The sequence below is a fragment of the Oryzias melastigma genome, linkage group LG12, assembly GCF_002922805.2.
Source record: "Oryzias melastigma strain HK-1 linkage group LG12, ASM292280v2, whole genome shotgun sequence".
NCBI lineage: Eukaryota > Metazoa > Chordata > Actinopteri > Beloniformes > Adrianichthyidae > Oryzias > Oryzias melastigma.
This window is the reverse complement of record NC_050523.1, coordinates 2,292,236-2,311,240: the sequence shown is the minus strand read 5'-3', so window position 1 is coordinate 2,311,240 and position 19,005 is coordinate 2,292,236. Positions and strand designations below refer to the sequence as shown.

General features: G+C 41.2%; 1 protein-coding gene across 3 annotated transcripts; it reads right to left on the bottom strand.

Moving 5' to 3' along the window:
- Positions 1-951: 951 nt before the first annotated feature.
- Positions 952-17,982, bottom strand: LOC112163103 (huntingtin-interacting protein 1-related protein). 3 transcript variants are annotated; one of them, XM_024299268.2, is made up of 33 exons: positions 17,412-17,982; positions 17,008-17,071; positions 15,753-15,895; positions 15,606-15,662; positions 15,068-15,148; positions 13,666-13,742; positions 13,523-13,584; positions 11,850-11,990; positions 11,721-11,778; positions 11,575-11,650; positions 11,352-11,495; positions 11,157-11,282; positions 9,571-9,754; positions 9,399-9,487; positions 9,216-9,332; positions 9,040-9,141; positions 7,539-7,733; positions 7,346-7,456; positions 7,073-7,267; positions 6,854-7,001; positions 6,103-6,189; positions 5,928-6,035; positions 5,721-5,857; positions 5,476-5,586; positions 5,301-5,359; positions 5,202-5,232; positions 5,054-5,116; positions 3,848-3,948; positions 3,664-3,769; positions 3,462-3,585; positions 2,869-2,930; positions 1,228-1,758; positions 952-1,145 (listed from the first exon to the last, which is right to left on the bottom strand). In XM_024299268.2, exons 1-33 carry the CDS (start codon positions 17,496-17,498, stop codon positions 1,110-1,112), a joined length of 3,813 nt encoding a protein of 1,270 aa, XP_024155036.1. In that variant the 5' UTR covers positions 17,499-17,982; the 3' UTR covers positions 952-1,109. The 3 variants fall into 3 exon arrangements, with proteins under 3 accessions (XP_024155036.1, XP_024155038.1, XP_036070356.1); XM_024299270.2 differs by having other exon boundaries at positions 11,157-11,279; XM_036214463.1 differs by lacking the exons at positions 7,073-7,267; positions 7,346-7,456.
- Between the last annotated feature and the right edge of the window lie 1,023 nt (positions 17,983-19,005).

The window sequence follows — 19,005 nt, the reverse complement described above, 5'->3', positions numbered from 1 at the left end:
TTGTCTGTAGATTGGCTTTTTACACAGGACAAAATAATAAAATGTAACAATACTTAAAAGTTAATTTAAGAAAGTGACATAAGATAGTTTAAAACGTGGAAACATCAGAGGAATAAAAAAACATCAATTTTAATGTGTTCTTGTAGCATTTTACGAATAATGGAGGACATATATGAAGAAAATTAAGCTTAAAATTGCAGACCAAAAATGACCACAGTGGAATTTGACCTAAAACTTCCATTTTTATAATATAATATCTAATTGTATGTACAAATATCACATTTACTTAAACTTATTAAATACGTTTACAATTAATTCTAAGTTCTATGCTTCCAATTCAATTTTAAATATTTATTTTGAGAGCATTCTTACTTTTTTATTTGTGTTTTACATTAAAAAATTCCTTACAATTAAATGAATTAATCAAAAATGCTGCTTGTACTTTTCAGACCACCTCAGAAATGTCAACAGCCACTGTATTAATGATTCTTCTGTCCTGAAAAAATATTTAGGCAGAAAAGAATTATTCAACAAATTTATAGTTTCAACAATTAAAAAGTATTTGATCAAAATAGAACAAAACTAATATACACAACAAATATAAAGAAATACATTAACAATGTAAGAAATTGCTTTTCTTTTCTGGTCTTATATTTTATTTATCACCGCATAAATTAAAAATAATATTTATGTTTCGAATACATTTTTTTTCTTGAGGCATCCAGACTTCTTTTATTTTGAAGGCAAAAATGTCTAATTCCGGTTTTCTGCCTCATTCCAACTTTACGCCCCTTCTCCTTCTGCACAGCGGTGAGACTGCAGTTTCTACTGCGCATGCCTGAAATATTAGAAGTGATGAGCTCGCTGTGAGACTGAATGAAAACCATAGACTGTAAAAATAATACTGTCTATAATGAAAACACAAACACTTAAATTTAAGATCAATTTAGGTTTTTAATAACTGTTCAGACAACAAAACATTCAGTTAGATTACAAAAATAATACACAATTTGACCCAAAAAAAATCAATTATTAGCACATTTTAATTAGAAAAAAAAAAGTTAGCCTGTCACTTTTCAGGCGAGTTCTACAATCATGGACTCAGATTCTCAGGATTCTCCGCCTCCAGTTTCTCCTCGTTTGAACTGAAATGGAGATAAAGTTCTGTGTTAAACATCCTGAGCAGGAAAGAGGGGAGGATCTTGAAGGGGTGGGGTGGGTACTTACCGCGTTCTTCAGGAGGTTCCCAGATTTGGTGAAGATGTTGGGTCTCTTGAAGGAAGGTTTGGATGAATCTGTGGAGTTCTGCTGAGCGGCAGGTTTGGCCTGAGCGAGGCTGGAAGTGAGTGACGAGGGCGGGGGGTAACTCTGGGCTGGGTTTGGGGTGTATGGGGTGTATGGTTGAGGCGGGACGTAGGGCTGTGAGGGGGTGTACTGCTGTGAAGGGGTGTAGGATTGTGATGGGGTGTAAGTTTGTGAGGGGGTATAAGTTTGTGAGGGGGTGTACAGCTGAGGCTGGCTATAGGGCTGTGTCACCTGGGGGGTCTGGGTGTTTAAATAGGGCTGGGTCTGACTGAAGGATGGAGGGAGTGGAGTGGAGTCCAGCAGAGTGGGGGGTGGTGGCGGCGGGAAGTTGTCCTCTTCCTCCTTTAGGTTGGAGGCGGGGCCAGACGGCCCAAGATCGTAGTGCCTTTTCCTTAGCTCGCCCAGGCGAATCCGTTCCTGTTCCAGCTGGTTTTCCAGCTGCAGTACCTTCACCTATGAAATCAAAAAAACTCTTTCAGAAAATATCTTATAGTTATGCATAAACCATTTAAATTTCTCTTATTTGGAGCTGCACATGATACATTCATAAAAAAAAGAAAACTCAAAATGGCGGTTTTCTATCACTTTTATCTCCATAGCAACCATTTTATTTTTTCACCGTCTGGGGGTGACGAACAGGGTAATGTAATTTTTAGAAGGATTGGCAAAAGTAAATTTTTGAATTTCCTTGGCAACGGAGGTTTTTTGTTAACCACGCCCACTTCCTTTATACATTCAAGTCGCATGTTCTATTGTTTCATTCAGCTTTAGTCGACAATTCATGTATTACAATTTCACAATTCTCATTTTTTATGAGCTCCATAAGAGATTTTGGCCCCTTTCTTTTTATTGATGGTTTCTCCAGCTTTTTTTTAAATTATTTTTTTGTTGGGGGTGGGGGGTGTTCACTACGTAAAAAAATAATTTCACCAAGTGTTTTTTTTTTCCATTATATATTTATATATTTAAACCCTAACAACATCTTTAATCAGGATCTCAATAAGCTGAAATCAAATATTGACAGCTTATGTTGCAGTTCCTCAATAGACCACTAGGGGCTTGGTGGCAGAAGCAAATTGCCTTCTGTTAAAAATGTTTGATTTTACACCAAAAATAAATGTATAAACAGTCCAGTCTTTCATGATTTTCACTGCTCAGTTTTTTCATTCGTGATAAGTATGTGTGTTTTTAGGGAGGATGTGTATAATTAGTTGTTTTAATGTCATTAGAGCTTTATTTTGTAGAGGAGCTTTTATTTTTGTAACTGGGAGGTGGCCTGCCAAACCCACGAGTGACATCAGAGATGATCTGCCAAGTCTTTAAAGTCTTTACATGTTTAAGAAAATCATTCTGTCAATAAATACGTACAAAACTCCCCTGAAATTTACAATATTTATAATATTTACTCTGCATGTCAATCGCATATTTCAAGATGTTTTCTTTTATGGGGTTAGAATGTTCTAATGGAGATGCTGCACTGTTGTTGAGGTCAGGAACTGGTTCATGATGAACCTGATGAGGATGAGATCATCATTTCATGTCGTTCTTTTTCACAGGTCTTACCTGAGCTTCCATCTCCTCCTTCTTCAGCTTGATCAGAGACATTCCTGAGAAGTCCATTAAACCTGTAAAGCAGGAGTGTCAAACTCGATCACACAAGTGGCAAAAATCCAAAACACACCTCAGATCACGGGCTGAACATTTATTGAACACTCTAAAACTACATTTGTAAAACTTTAAAGCCGTAACTTTTTAACATAATTACAGCTAAATATATAGTATTACCTGTAATAATGCTAGTGTGAATGCTGTGAGGTGAATTTGGTTGCTGAAGATGCTGAAATTGAAAACACTAAAGCTTATAGCTTAAAAAGCTGATAGCCAGCTAAGATATTAGCTAAATGCCAAATTAGCCTAAAAAAACTTTTGGTTATTCAAAGCAGCTAGCATGTAGCTGAAAAAAATGCTGAACTTCAAAGTAGCTTAAAAAACTGAAAAAATAAATAAATTAGCCAAAACGGCTAGCATGTAGCTGAAATATTAAACTCCAAAATAGCCTAAAAAATCTCAGTAAATGCCAAAATAGTCCAAAAAGCTAGCAGAATTCCAATTTTAAAAACTTTTAAACCGTAATTTTCTAACTTTTTAAGTCTCACCGTGATCGGAGATCTGCTTCTGGCCGTGTTTGGTGGAGGTCACTACCACGGCGGCCATGTCGTTCACGTGCCGCGACGCCTGCTGCAGCGTGTTCAGCTTCTTGTTGCTGCGGTCGGCTTTCACCTGGAACATCAGCACCCGGTGAGAACCATGGAGACCCACCAAAAGAACCTCTGAGTTCAGCTAAAGGGGCTTTGGTACCTTGGATGCTGCGACCAGCTGGGCAGTACTTCCTGCGATCTCATGAGAACATGCGATGAGTTCCTCGTACGTTCCCTTTTCACTCACGACCCGGTCAGCAGAATCTCTGCGGACGAAAGATGCAAAAGTCACGGCGTGCTTGGCGGTGAAACGTCCTCTAAACTGATGGTTCGTGGACACTCACAGCAGCTGAGTGGCGCCCCAGCCCACAGCTTTGGAGGCAGAGATCAGGCCTTCAGTCCAGCGAGAGTTCTTGGCATAAAACTCAGTCGTGGACGCCGCCCCCTTTAGGAGAAACGAGCAGAAACCAAACGCATCGACATCAAGTCGCTACTTAAACAATACTTTGGCTTCAAGAATCTGAAACAAGTATCTAGGTCTGGATTAGTTGGGTTTGTCTGAGTCAACTTGGGGCTAGTTATATCTAAGTAAGTTGTGTTTGGGTGAAATGTGTTCTAATTGGTTCGATTTGAGCTAGTTTGGTTTGGGTTAGTTGGTTAGGGTGAGTTGAGTTTGGGTTAGTTGGGTCATGGCAAGCTGGGTTTGGGTGAGTTATGTTACGGTTATTTGGTTTCGGTGAGTGGTTGAGGTCAGTTGGGTATGGGCTAGTTGGTTTTGGGTTAGTTGTGTTTGTCTGAGTTGAGTTTAAGTTAGTTTGGCTTGGGTGAGTAGTTATTTGATTAGTTGTGTTTAATCGGTTGGTTTTTGGTTAGTTTGGACCTGGTTAGTTAGGTACAAGTTAGTTTGACTAGGTTGAGTTATTTAGCAGGTTTAGGGTTGTGCTTGGGCTAGTTAGGTCATAAGTTAGTTGAGTCATGGTGTGTTGGGTTTAGTTGTGTTTGCTTAGTTGGATCAGGGTAAGTTTGGATTGTGTCAGTTGGGTCATGATGAGTTGGGTTATGGTGAGTTGGGTCATGGTTAGTCGGGTTAGGGTTATCTATGTTTGTGTTAGCTATTTCATGATCAGTTGGGTTTGGATTAGCTGGGTCATAGTTGGTTGGGTTAGGGTTTTGCGAGTTGTGTTAGTGTTATTAGGGCTGTGGTGTGTTGGGTTAGGGTTTGGGTTAGTTGGGTCATGGTTAGCTGGATCATGATCAGTTGAATTTGGATTAGTTGGGGCATAGTTGTTTGGGTTACGGTTTGGCTATTTGTGTTTAGGTTAGGAGGGACATGATGAGTTGGGTTATGGTGAGTTGGGTCATGGTTAGTTGGGTTAGGGTTTGAGTTAGTTGTGTTTGTGTCAGCTGGATCATGATCAGTTGGATTTGGATTAGTTGTGTTTGGGTTTTTGTGTTTGGATTAGTTGGGTCATGGTTAGTTGGGTTAGGGCTTGGGTTAGTTGTTGTTTGGGTTAGGTGGGTTTGGGTCAGTTCTGGGTTCACAGACTCACCCTGCCGCCTTCCACGATGTCTTTCTGCAGGTCTGTAGCCGCTGTCACCAGTATATGAACTGCCTGCAGAGAAAAAAAACACATCAGACTTTTACTTTGAAAATCTGCTAAACCAGAATCCACACGACCGGATGGACAAAGTTCTCACCTTCATCAGATCAGAACAGGATCCCAAAATGCTGAAAACACAGAGGAGAATCAAACATTGTTCATGACCAACAGAGGAAAATGTCCAGATCCTCCGTACCTCTGGTTGACCTCCAGCTTCAGGCCTGTCGTGTCTCTCCTCGCCTGCGACAGAATCTCCTAGAAGAAGAGGATGATATTCAGCGTGAAGGAAATGCGTTCTAATAAATGCGGCTTTAAAGAGCGGTACTTCATACTGACAGAAATGTACACGTCTACAGAAATACTGTTCTTACGTCCATGCGTAGCACGGCGTCTTCAATGGCCGTGGACGTGGCCACCATCTCTTTGTCCACCATGGTGCCCAGCTCTTCTTTCAGCACATCCTGTCCTTTCGGCCGCAGATCCTGAACAAGAACCGAGCCACAGAGGTGATGTAGAATCCATCGCCATGGCAACCCTTTGACACCGCTGTAGCTCTTTGACCGTGTTCGCGATTCACATCACTCCAATGGATTCAGACATTAACCGCAAAGCTCACCTGTCCCATGGCGAGGATCCGCTGCACGCTGTAGCGAATGGCGGACGCGTTGGCTTGCGGTAAAGTGGGCTGGAACTTCAGGTCCTTCAGGAACTGCAGACATTGGTTGGCGCAATCCCGGCAGCTGTCGCTCAGACCTGCAGGACACAGCCACATGTGAACGCTCCGCCCGGCAGCTTCAGGGCGCCACAACTCTGACCGCCTTACTGTCGGCGTGATCCACGGGGGCGGAGTGGGAGGTCGCCGCTCCGTTTACAATCGTGTCAGCGGCCAGGTGGGAAAACTGCGTGACCGCTCTCAACAAGCCGCTGGCGTCTGCAGAGGACGAACGGCGTGAGAACAGAGAAAACACGGAGGCGTGACACCAACGGCTCTGACCTACCGCTCCTGTTCCCCAGGTAAACCAGGTGACTCTGCTGCAGCTTGTCGATGGATCCCAGAGTGACTTCAGCCCGATTCACCAGGTAATCTGAGAAAGAAAACGATCACGGAGAAGTTTAAGAAAACGCCTCTTCATGTCTGCAGAACTGCATGGAAATAAAGGTTTCCTTAAGACGAGAACAGAAACAGGAATGTTGTATTTTCTGATTCTGTTAAATCCACATCAAGAACTTTATTCTGAAATCTGATCAACTCCACTGAAATAAACTCTTATTTTGTCATTATTTTTCTTTTATCTCTTATTTTTCAATCATATTCCTGATACCTCGGAAATTAAAATAAAATATTAATTAATTTTTTTATATGTTTTTGTTTTCTAAATAAAAGTTTTGGTTTAAAAATATTTTTTTCTACTGAAAATAAAAGTTTTTCTTTTCAAAAGATAATTTTTGTTTTCAAAATGTATATTTTTTAAATAGGTTTCTGTTTTCAAAATAAAAGTTTTTGTTTTCAAAATAACATTTTTGCTTTTAAAATAAGTTTTTATTTTTTAAATAAAAATTCTTGTTTTCAAAATAAAAGTTTTTGTTTTCAAAATAAATGTTCTGTTTTCAAAATAAAAGTTTATTTTAATTTTTTTGAATTAGATTTTAGGGAGAAAATGTTGAACAAATATAATAAATTAAACCATTGAACAATAAACTAACGGCAGCGTTTTCATGGAATGATGTCTGTGTGTGGAGCGTCTTTACCAGGAGAGCTGGTGCAGCGCACGTGGATGGGGTCGTCCAGTTTGGCCACGGCGTCCAGGATGATGCCCTCGGCCTCCACCACCGCACACTGCAGCAGAGCGAACTGCTCGTTCTGCAGCTTCTGGGCCAGCTCCGTTTCCCGGCAGGCCTGAGGAGATGAACTCCGGTTAACGGAGGCGTCAGAAGGACGGCTGCGACCTCGAGGGCGCACGCCGGTACCTGCTGCTGCAGCTGAGCCTGCAGGCTTCCCAGCTCCATGCTGCTCCTCTGCCTCTCCTGCTCCAGGGAGCTGTGCTGAAGGTGGGCCTGCTGCCGGAGGGAGTTCAGCTCGGCCTCCTGCTCCCGGACCGACCGCAGCAGCACCTCCTTCTCCGCCTGCAGCCCAGCCAGAGTGCTGTTGAGCTGAGTGCCGCTCTGAGGAGAACAGGCCCGTCGGTTAGAAACGCTCGGTCGTCAACATGAACAAACCTCACAAGGAGGGAAACCTCCCACCATTTCTTTGCTCTGCAGTGCACTGTTCGCCCGGGTCAGTTCTGCTCTGGTGGAGTCCAGCTCTCGTCTCAGCCGGTCGATCTCCTGCTTCTGCTCAGCGTTGATGGCGAGCTAAGAAGAAGAAGACATTCCAGAGAGATAAGTACCCGATGTGGTGGAGGTGGGGCGTCACCCTCCTTCTGCCAGCGGGTACCTGCTGCTGCAGCTGAGCTCTCAGCGCCTCCAGCTCCCGGCTCAGCCGGTCCTTCTCCAGGTCCAGGGAGCTCTGCTGCTGCTGCGTCTGCTGCCTCAGCGAGGACAGCTCGGCGTCCTTCTCAGTGGCGGACCGCAGCAGCATGTCTCGCTCGGCCTGCAGCGCCACCAGGGTGCTGCTCACTCGAGATCCTTCCTGAAGAGATTCAAGGAGCACCACAGAGGTGTGAAATGAGTTTGGGTCTTTTTATTCCTCTACTTTCCAGATCAAACCTCCACATGCTCATATAGATCACAATGTCATCAGCAAACGTGACGATCTACAGATGTTTAATGAACCTCATCAGTCTGTCCATCACCACAGCAAACAGCTGATGGTTTGTCCTCCCTTTACCTATCACACCCATGGATTATCTCACCACTGTCTTCTCAGCCTAATCATCTTAATTGTCTGTCCCTATATTTGTTATTTTGACGTATTTCAGTTTTTTATTTTTAATCCGACTGGTTGAAATGTCTCCAGCATTGTCCTGGCTACAGCGGCCTCTGATTGGTTATGCTAACCACCCACAGGTAAGAGGGTTAGGTAGATACATGATTCTTTAGAATTTGTTAAAAAAGGCAAATATTTAATTGATTGTTGTACTAAAGAACTTGATAAATGCAGGGAATGCATCTTCTTTCTCAATGTCTTCTCCTCTAATTTTATCTTGTACATCTGCATTGTTCTTTTTTCAAGGACTTTAACTTATAAAAATAAGTGATTTTCTGCATGTTTCACTTCTATCATCGCACTATTGTTTTATCTTGAACTATAAATCACAATTGTGTTCAGAAACTGTATTAATCTTTTATTGTGTTTTTTTTTGTCCCGTTTCAAACTAATCAACAAACAAACCAACTTCCATCTTGCATAGAAATATCCCTACTTGACTGTGAATGACTTCAAATTAAACGAACCCCATTCGACGCGGAGGCTTGATGTGTTTGTTTAGGGAAGCGACAGAATTAGCGATTAGCTTTAGAGGAGAGAGGGACGTAAATCCCATTTCGTAGCGAAGAAAAGACAATAAAACCACAGAGACGCTAAAATGATGAGTCGTCTGGTTGACAGTTTTAGCAGCATCAGCCTGAAACTGCTTTAGTATAAGAGATAAAGCAGCAAATACCGGACACACAGCCCTGAGTACCTCCGCCAGATCTTATACCCGTATGCAGAACCAAACCAGACCAGCTTTCTTTTGGCCCAACCAGCTTCTCCCCTCCTTGTACTTTGCGCTGTCATACGGCTGAAGTAGAGCTTCTTATCTGAACCATTTTCATCAGCGGTTGTTAAATGCGCTTCACTTACACAAAAGTGGTTAAAAAACTAAAACTTTAGACCAGAAAAGTCAAGATATCCAAATTTAAGACTTCTTAAGGCCCGATTTCCAAATTCAAGGCTTTTTAAGACCCGCAGGAGCCCCATAGATTGGTGTGAACTTCTGATGGTTCCTCCTCACCGTTTCTTTGCTCTCCAGGGAACTGCGAAGGAGCGCCACCTCCGCCCTCTGGTCCTGCAGCTCTTTGCTGAGGCGCTCCACCTCCTGCTGCTGCTGCTGCACCTGAAAGAGGAGAAGCTCCGTCAGCGAGCGCTCAGGTGCATCACACAGAGAAGGTCCAGAAACAACAGCCTCACCTTGGTCTGCTTGTCCCATCGCAGGTTATCCAGCTCCTTCTCCAGGTTGGTTTTAGTCCGGAGCAGATCGTCCTGCTCCTGCTTGGAGCTGGACAGCATCCTCACCGCCTCTGCGTTCTTCACAGAGACATCAGGGATCAGATACCGTCCTGGAGTTACAGGAGAGCAAAAGAACCGTCTTACCTTCTTCATCAGGTCAGCGTGGCTGGTGACCAGCTCTGCATGTCGTTCCTTCAGCTGGGAGAAGCGAAGCTCTGCAGCTTGAGCTCTGCCTGCAGGCGGACAGAAGCGGGAAGAAGAAGTCACGCTCTCAGACGTTCAGACGTCCGTGTCTCCTCCAGGAACCAGAACTTACCGTCTGCCTCCTTGTATCCGATCTGAGCCCCGACCCCGACCACGTTGGCCGCTCGCAGAGCCTCCACCTCCATCCTCAGGTGTTCGTTTTCGATCATCGCCACCTGGTTGTGGGTACGCTGCGCGTCCAGCTCAGCCTCCATGTGGCTCAGCTGAGTCGTCAGCTCGATTACAGACTTCTGAGCCTGAGGAAGCACGAGGATTGAGGAAAAATCGAGTCCAATTTATCTGGAAAATTCTTCTTATTGGAACTAGAGCGACCACAAACGATAAACTCAAACGTCAGTCTCTTGGTATATGAGGCGTTACAGTAGGTGATGAGACAATCGTCAGCAGTATGTGGAATATGCATTTATCAAAACACACAAAAATACATTGTGGTGTTCCACAAGGCTCAGTACTGGGACCAATTATTTTTATTTTATACATGAATGATCTTTGTGATGTGTCCAAAATATTGCAATTTGTTCTGTTTGCAGACAACACTAATTTTTTTTGTTCTGAGAAAAACTATTTTCTACAATCAAGCAAGAAATGTTTTAAAAGAAACAAACTCTCAATTTAAACAAAACAAAGTTTATGTTGTTTAGTGAAAAAAATCCATTTCAAATCTTAAGTTGGATGGAATGGTGTAAATACAGAAAGAGTTCAAGAATTTAGATTTTTGGGGATTATTATTGATGAAAATTTGCAAGCAACATATTCCTTATATAAAAAAAAATAAGCAAAAAAAAAACTGAATATTTGTCAAATTACAAAGCTAAGCATATTCTGTATTTCTCCTTGATTTTACCATATTTTTCATATTGTTGAGTATTGAATCAAACCTAGAACCTTTAATAATTTTGCACAAATAAAATCATTATGAGGACACCTCTAAACTATTTTTATGTCAAGAATACTGAAATGTAAAGATTTTTGTTCTCTGCAGACACTGCTGGTAATGTTTAAGGCCAAAAATGTTACGTTGACGTGTAATTTACAAAATCTTTTTGTTTTAAATGAAGGAAATAGCTGAAGAAATGATGACTTTGAATTACCTAAAGGAAAAAATACACTTAAAAAAATGACTATTTCTTTTACAGGGTTTAAAATGGAATTCCTTGGATAATGAAAAAGTCTTTGAATATTTTTTAAATGTAAAAAAAAATATTGATGTTTATGCAGTATGATGTAAATCTAGAGCTCCAGATTATTATTATTATGGATTTTCATTTTGTTTGTTTTGTTATACCCACTAACTTAGTCATCTATGAAATAAGGGATTTATAAGACTTTGTCTTCATCTTACTCCTGTTCTTTAAGTCGATTGGATAGATTGTACTTTCTAACTGGAAAGAACAAATAAATAAATACAAACAATTATTTGAATAGTCGACTAATCAGATTATTATTTGTTCCGATTAGTCGACTAATGTTAAACACACATCTTAACCATCATTAGCTCTAAACTAACTAAGTATAAAGAGAATTAAGATGATTAATGAAGTCTCTGTCCCTCATTAGTTTGTGGTATTAAAACAGAGGTCTGCATCTGAAACAAAGTCTGCGGTTAAAGCTCCGACACCGAGCCGTCAGCACTCTCACCTCGTCCTTGATGATCTGGATCTCTGGTTTCAGGGCCTCCATCTCCCTCCTCCACCCGTCAGTCTCGGTTTCCACGGGTTCAGCTGGAACTTCAGGAGCTCCCATCTGGCTGAGCAGATAGTACTGCTGCCACAGAGACCAACTGTTAGCACGACTGCTGAGATAATACTTGGTTTTATTCATATCGAGGCGTACCTGAGGCATTTGGGGCATCTGGGGAATCTCTCTGAACTCCGGATGAGTCTCCACCTCCTCCTCCTGGTAGTCCTCTCCTGGCATCACCACCACCGGCTTTTTATACTCCGCCAAAGCTGCAGCTCGCAGGAAGTTAGGAGGTTCCTGTGACAAGAGAACAAAAAACTAAATGTAATCAAAAGAAAACTCCAAACAAATGTGTGAGTAAGTCGGTGACACCTACATCTGGGAGATCTGGAATCTGGATGACACTCTTAAAGAACTCCATCTCTCTGGCTCGCTTGTAAAAGTGCGTGAGGCTACAAACAAACACGGCTGTGAACCAAACAGCAAACTTTAAAGATTTGTGGCCCAACAGTGAAGACCTACCTCATGAACAGGTCTCGAAACCTCTCTCGATGTCCGAGAAGAACATCCGGAGAAATACCTGAACCACAAATGAGGATGAGGATGGAGCCGACACGGAGAGATCAAACCAAACGAAGCCTTTTCACTCACGACTGTGAAGCTTGAACAGCAACCGCACGGAGAAGTGATAAAGGAAGCTGCTGTCCAGAATGAGCGGGATGAGGGGCGTCAGTCGGCACTGTCCGGCGGGGGTGGTGGATTTGGCGCCGTTAGCGTCCAGCTGACGGAGGACTGGAGACGGGAAGAAGACGAGAGGACGAGTCATGTGAATACCGAGATACGGACGTGCGATTAATTAATCGTGACTGTAATTAATTCATTTAATCAATTTTAATCGCAATTTTTTAACCTAATGATTGCTGTTAAAAGCCTCATTTTGAGGTATTTTATTTAAGCTTGTGATCTTTTTGGGCAGAAAAAGATCAAAATAAACTAAAAAGGTCGCTTTATTACGCTGGCAACTCTTCCACTGTTGGGCCTCTGTAAAGCAGGCAGACGAGAGGAACGACTTAGATTTTTATTTATCTTTTTTAGATTTTATTTTTTTGCACTTATACAAGATATTGCAAAAAAAGGTATAAAAAGTACATTAAAAAGTAGGTGAAGGAAGATGCAAAAAAAAACCATGTGGGCTTAAATTAGAGCCTCTACCTATTAAAACTTTAAATTAACAAAAAATACGATTTTAATACAGTCGCAATTATAAACAAAAACATTTAGATTAATCATCAATTAATCCTCAGGGATTGTCTTAAACTCTTTAAAAGAAGTGTCTGATATGCCATTTGTGGCCAGATGGGAAAATTGATTCCAAATTTTGCAGTTTCTAAATCGCAAACTAACTTGTGACCTCGATGTGACGCATTTGGGAACATGAAAATGACCATTTTGATGGATCCCTGCATTAGTTTTAGAGTAATATAGAAAATGTTCAGGAATAGCATTTCTATTAAACACAATTTTATACATAAAAATACAAATGTGGTAAATATTACTGTTATAATTATCAAGAATATTAAGCCTGAGAAATAAATGATCAGTTAGTGGCGTTCAATGTGTTGCAATTCGATCAATCAATCAGTTTTTGTTCAAAGTAGATGGGAAGGTGCTACAATATGACAGATAAGGGTAGATTAAAGTGCCCTGCGATGGACTGGCGACCTGTCCAGGGTGTACCCCGCCTTCGCCCTTCAGTAGCCGGGTTAGGCTCCGGCACCCCGCGACCCCGAAAGGGACAAAGCGGTCAAGAAGATGGATGGATGGATGGGTAGATTAAAGTGTAATATAAAGTATAGATTGTGAATTCAATAGTTGGTTGAGTTTTCTTATAATTCCTAGAGATTTACTTTGTTCTTTACATGTTCTTTCCAATTTAGAGAGACTCATCCACAATGACACCCAAAAATGTTGTAGATGAAACGCGTTCAATTTCAGCTGAATTAATTTTGAAATTGATTGGATGCGCTAGTGTTACTTTTTTAGTGTTTTTATCCCAAATATTTATCGTTTTATTGGCAGTTTGCTTAATTATCTGTATAGAACAGCAAAGCAGAAGAACCACCTTAAATGTTGGGGGAGATCAGTTCTGATTGGCTGTCACTGGCCATAGATTTAGCTTTAGGTTGTTTGCATTTCATTGGGGTGAAGGTAAATGGTGTTGTTGTCTATGACACCCTCAGACGTGTTAACTGCTGTTTAGTGTGTCGGTTTGAAGCGAACGTAAACCAGAGCGAGCACGAAGACCAGCAGGTCTCAGGTCTGACCTGTCTCAGCCATCTTCAGTCCAGCATCCAGAGTATCCAGAAGCTCCTGGGTCATATCTAACCTGGAGTAGATCCAACAGAAGAACATTCTTTCTTTTTCTTAGAAACACGTTGCTCATGCAGATGTGTTCAGGGAGACTCACACTTTAGTCATGTCAGTTCCTGCTTCCCTCTCCAAAGTGTCGTCGGTCGCCTCCATGTTACCTGGAATCACCTTGTGCTGCAGATCAGAAGACATTTATTACATTTATCAAAATGTGACAATATTAATGCAACTTTACCTTAGACTTTAGTTTAATCCATTGAGTTAAGTGCACAAAAAAGATTCTAATTCATAATAATCCCAGCCAGCAAACCCAAGTGGGTCCCATAAGGTTTAAAAATGGGCAGGAAATGGTGCCCCACCTGTGTTTGTCCTGATGGGCTAAAGTGAGGATTCAGTGGGTTAGTGGGCTTTACAGCTGAAGGGGGACAGAAAAACTTGCTAGATCGCTACAGCGGTACTCGCTATAGCGGAGCATGTTAGCTAGATACAGCACAGCTCGCTAGCTCGCTACAGCAGAGCCTGTTAGCTCGCTACAGTGGAGCTCACTAGCTTGATACAGCGGAGCTTGCTAGCTCGCTACAGTGAAGACCGCTAGCTCCCTACAGCGGAGCTCGCTAGATCGCTACAGTGGAAATCGTTAGCTTGCTACAGTGGAGATTGTTAGCTCGCTAAAGCAAAGCTTGCCAGCTCGCTACAGTGAAGACCGCTAGCTCCCTACAACGGAGATCACTAGGTCGCTACAGTGGAGATTGCTAACTTAATACACTGGAGGTCACTAGCTTGATACAGCAGAGTATGCTAGTTTGGTATAGCACAGCTCGCTAGCTCACTACAGTGGAGCATGCTACCTCACTACAGCAGAGCTCACTAGCTTGATACAGCGGAGCTTGCTAGCTCGCTACAGTGAAGACCGCTAGCTCCCTACAACGGAGCTCACTAGCTCGCTACAGTGGAAATCGTTAGCTTGCTACAGTAGAGATTGTTAGCTCACTAAAGTAAAGCTTGCCAGCTCGCTACAGCAGAGCTCACTAGCTTGATACAGCGGAGCTGGCTAGCTCGCTACGGTGGAGATCGCTAACTCAATACAGCAGAGCTCACTAGCTTGATACAGCAGAGTATGCTAGTTTGGTATAGCACAGCTCGCTAGCACACTACAGTGAAGCATGCTAGCTTGATAAAGCGGAACTCGCTAGCTCGCTACAGGAGAGCTCACTAGCATGCTACGCTGTCCACAGGCTGACTATTGTAGCGAGCTAACCCACTGACTGCCCTCTTCAGCAAACGTGGGCAAACACAGGTGGGGCCACCATGAAAACTGTAGACAAACCCATTCGGGGCCACATTTTCTACCCACTTTTGACCCATTCAGGGCCCACTTGACCTTGCTGGCTGGGGTGTTGTTATAAATGTTTTGTTTGGTCGCTGCCTCTCACAAATGAAAGTTCAAATTTACAAATGAAAGACTGAAGACAAACATCCTTTAGAACGGATGTTTTTACCTTCGCGTGAAATTCCATCTTCAGGTGAAGATATTTGGTGTACAGGGCAACGATGTGGCCGTACCGATCATGCAAGTTTCCCTGGAAGAAACCAACAACAACCCGCATCTATATCCTGGCAAGACTAATCAGTGAAAAATGACCATAAACGTTTTATGCCTGTTTGTGAACAAAAGAATTACAAGTAAGACATTTTTTGTAAAAATGTCCACATTTTTTAAATGTTGAAAAGTTGAAGCCTTTTCTCTTTCACCGAGTCTATGGCTGTGACCCACCCACCCGGTTGTCGTGGCAACCATTGAAAAGCCATGTCCATTTATAAATCATCATCATCAAAAATGAATGGACTTCACGAAAGAAATACATAAAACAAAAAATACTTTTTTTCAGGACATTCTCATAAAAATGTGACTTTCACTCCACTTTTGTTCTATGTAGCCAATATAGACACCAAAATAAATCTGGACCGTCGAGATAAGAGAACTTTGAACCCCGATAATTCATTATTCCTCTGTTTTCTAGGTTTCCTGGGACTCACCCATAGGACACCCATGTCTCTGACCGTGCGGCTGTGTCTGTGCGAATCCACAACACTCTGTGGATCAACCAGAAACAATGACGGTTACATCTCATCGTCACCTGCTGGTCAAGAACAGAAACGAGGAGGTGCAGGTCCTGTACTGACATTTCGGTGCCCGTCCCTCAGGACTTTGTGCAGCAGATAGCAGAACTTCCAGCTGACCATGGAGTTGCTGGACACCGGGAGGTTGACAGCGTAGGACCAGAAGGTGGTGGCTCCGGTCTCTTTGTGGGTCCCCAAAATGATGTCTTTGAAACGGTCAAGGAAACTTCCAACACAAACTGAGGCAAAGAGTCTGTTCTGCTTCCTCTTTTATTGTTCTGATGAAATTCATTTGTTGATTTTTGTACTTTAATATTAGAAATCGACATCAGCTCAGTCTACCCAACAGAACTAAAGCAGCAGTAAAGACACAATGGAAATTAGGTCTAGAAAAAGCTGAATCTAAAACCAATAACAAGTCAGTTTTTGTGTTAAACACTGTTTGTCTGAATAACTGACTTTGAGTAGAGAGCTAAAACATCAACTTCCAACAATATGCACCAAAACATCATATTCATGACAAAAAAACTGTATATATTACCTTTTTATGAATTCACTTTTCTAATGATGAAAACTAGGATGATTAATAAAAAATGCGTTTCCATACTTTTTTTAAGTGATAAATCGTTCAAAAATGCATTTTGGTCTACTAGACTCACCAATCCAGGGAGCATAGAGGCACACTGGTTTTCTGCAGAGACTTCTGGGAAATTTTTAGGGCACTGGATTTTGGAATTGTAAATTCGGACACTTTAAAAACATATATAACAAACTAAATAGTGAGTTGAATTTGGACATAGTTGCTGTTTAGCTAAATTGCATGTTAACATTTTAAGCATTGGAGTTAGCTTGTTAGCTTAGCATAAGTTTACAGAACTGGTGAATTTTAGCATAAATTCTCATATTTTCTTCTTATTGTCATTATTTAATATTAACTTAATTTTTAATAAATCAAAAACTTAGTTCAAAACATGAGTCAGCATTTATTCAGACCTAAGCTAGCATGCTAGCACATGTTTTCAGTGTTCCTTACAGCTTTTACTGAGGAGAGTTTGTGCTATTAAAAACATTTTAAACTTTTGTTTTTAAGTTCACTTCAGCTGATGTCCCAAACCCATCTTCAGTCGCATTAAATGTATTTTTGTCAGTCAAAATGTGAGACACTTGCAGCAGCTGGCAGAGATTAGCGAACGAGAAGATAAAGTACAAAAAACAAGAAATGTGACATTTTTTTGTTTCCAAGTTGTAGAAGCCCAATGCAAGATAAAGTTCTGAAGTTATTATAAAAACAAATTTGACGTAAAACCTCAAAGGATACTGCGCACATATTTCTCCTTAGGCGGGGATTCGTTCGTGGCCACAATTTTACTGAGGCTCTGGAGCTGAAAAAGAAATAAATTTAACTTTTCAAAAAGAACTGAAGGCAAATCACAAAAAAACAAACCTCAGCGGTTAAAGAAGACGGACAAGAGGTGATCAGAGTTACTCTAAATTAAAGGCTGTTTTTAAATTAGAAACTTCTATGATTTTATTAGCAAACAAGGTTATTTTAAACCTTAAAATTGATTTTTATCACATCAGTGTTTTTATTAACAGTACACTAAACAATGAGAAATGACCAGCGATCAATAAAATATGTTACATAATCAGCTTGACATTTTTCAGGTAACTTTTCAACAAATTTGTTGGGAACAAAAAGAAATATAAAAATAATATTCTTACCTGCTGTTTGCCAAACTGTTCTTTTTCCGCAGCCAAAGCTTTTTCCGTTTTATTTTCATTTTTTTCTTTGGTTTTTGCTTTGCTCATATTGTCAACTTAAAGTGAGATTAAATAGTTTTGATTTCTTGAAGCTCAAATAAATCAGATAAATAAAACTTCTTTTAGGTCCAAAATTGACAACTTAGTGTTAAAATATTTTCTCCCGGGTTAAAAGAAAACTTCACAGGCCTCAAAATCCTGTTGAAATCCCGAAAAGGAGCAACACAACATCCCAGTTAGGAGATGAGAGAAGCAGTGAGGAGTGCAGATACCAGCTCAGCGTCACCAGGTCAATCTGGAGGCAGTGAAACCGGAAAGACGACACGCCGACTCATCCGTCCTGTAATACTGGTTTAAGGCACCTTCAGTGTAAAATAAGCTTTGAGAAAACATGTGTCCATGTAAGAAGAAATACGATTAAATACATGTATAAAATATCAATAAAACCTTTAAAAGTTAGTATTTTTAAATGGATCAATAACAGTTTTTTTTTTCTTCCAGTGGAGGTCAGAGTTCATGCTTTGATCCTTCCCGTGTTCACGGCGTCCACGCTGCTGGACTGTGACGGCGAGGGCAGGTTTTGGGTGGAGTTAAACTCGCCTTTTGGGGAAAAAAATAAAAAATTAAAAATAGCAGCATCTTTTCACACCCAGACTGAAGCCCTTCACACCCGTCATGCCACGCCCAGTCTTTACCTGAACCCGGGAGGCCTTTGCGAGGTGCTGAGGCGACAGAAACCCGTCCGGGTGACGAGGTCGAATGGTTCCACGATCACCAGGCAAAGAGCTGCGGCATCTGGAGTTGGTTTTCTCAGGAGAAACCAGGAGCTCGTCCATCAGCTGCTGCAGAGAAGATCCGGACAGATGATCTCCTCCCTGATGAGACGCACAAAACCAAGCAGAGAAGATACAGAAAGCAGCTTTTTCATGAAAGTTATCAGCTTTATGCAGCTTTAAACCTTCCAAAAGGAGACGGGTGCACAAATAAAACAAATTACTTTGCTAAAAGTTATTATAAATATGTGAATAAATACAGAATGCAAATACGGCCTTTCCTAGTTTCTTTTTTTTTAATTATTATTGTTCCTCCATTATCTCGTTATCACAAGAAAACAACATTTTATTGTGGTTAACAACAAAACATCAGAAGAAAACAATCAGAAAAAGTCACTTTTTAGTTTATTTATGATTTATTAGTGGCCTCAAAAAAGTATGTTATAGTGGAGCGAGTTGGGCTGTTTGGGGTTCTGTCATCGAGGGTTTTCTCCTGATGAGAAGATAAATAAAATCGTCCTCTTGAGATAATGAGACAGTAGATCTCATTATCAAAAGAAAACAATTTTTAAAAAAGGCAGTTTTGTCTTCTGTAGATAAACTCTAAAATGTACCCCAAAAAAATGTGTTTATTGTCATGTGCAACAGGGAAGCAAAGCGCAAGAAAATTCTTGTTTTGTCGTCCAACTTAAGTTTATAAACAAATACACAAAGTAATAAATGCACAATGAATACAATAAACGTACAAGGAAGACACACAAGTACAATAAAGCAGATTTATA

What these genes read in the sequence shown, in the direction of transcription:
- LOC112163103 (XM_024299268.2), bottom strand. Translation starts at nt 17,498, where the DNA reads ATGAGCAAAGCAAAAACCAAAGAAAAAAATGAAAATAAAACGGAAAAA. An exon ending in TCCAGATCATCAAGGACGAG is followed by an intron (nt 9,755 to 11,156) that starts GTGAGAGTGCTG and finishes GTGCTTCCTCAG; the next exon opens with GCTCAGAAGTCTGTAATCGA. An exon ending in CCCCGTGGATCACGCCGACA is followed by an intron (nt 5,858 to 5,927) that starts GTAAGGCGGTCA and finishes TGTGTCCTGCAG; the next exon opens with GTCTGAGCGACAGCTGCCGG.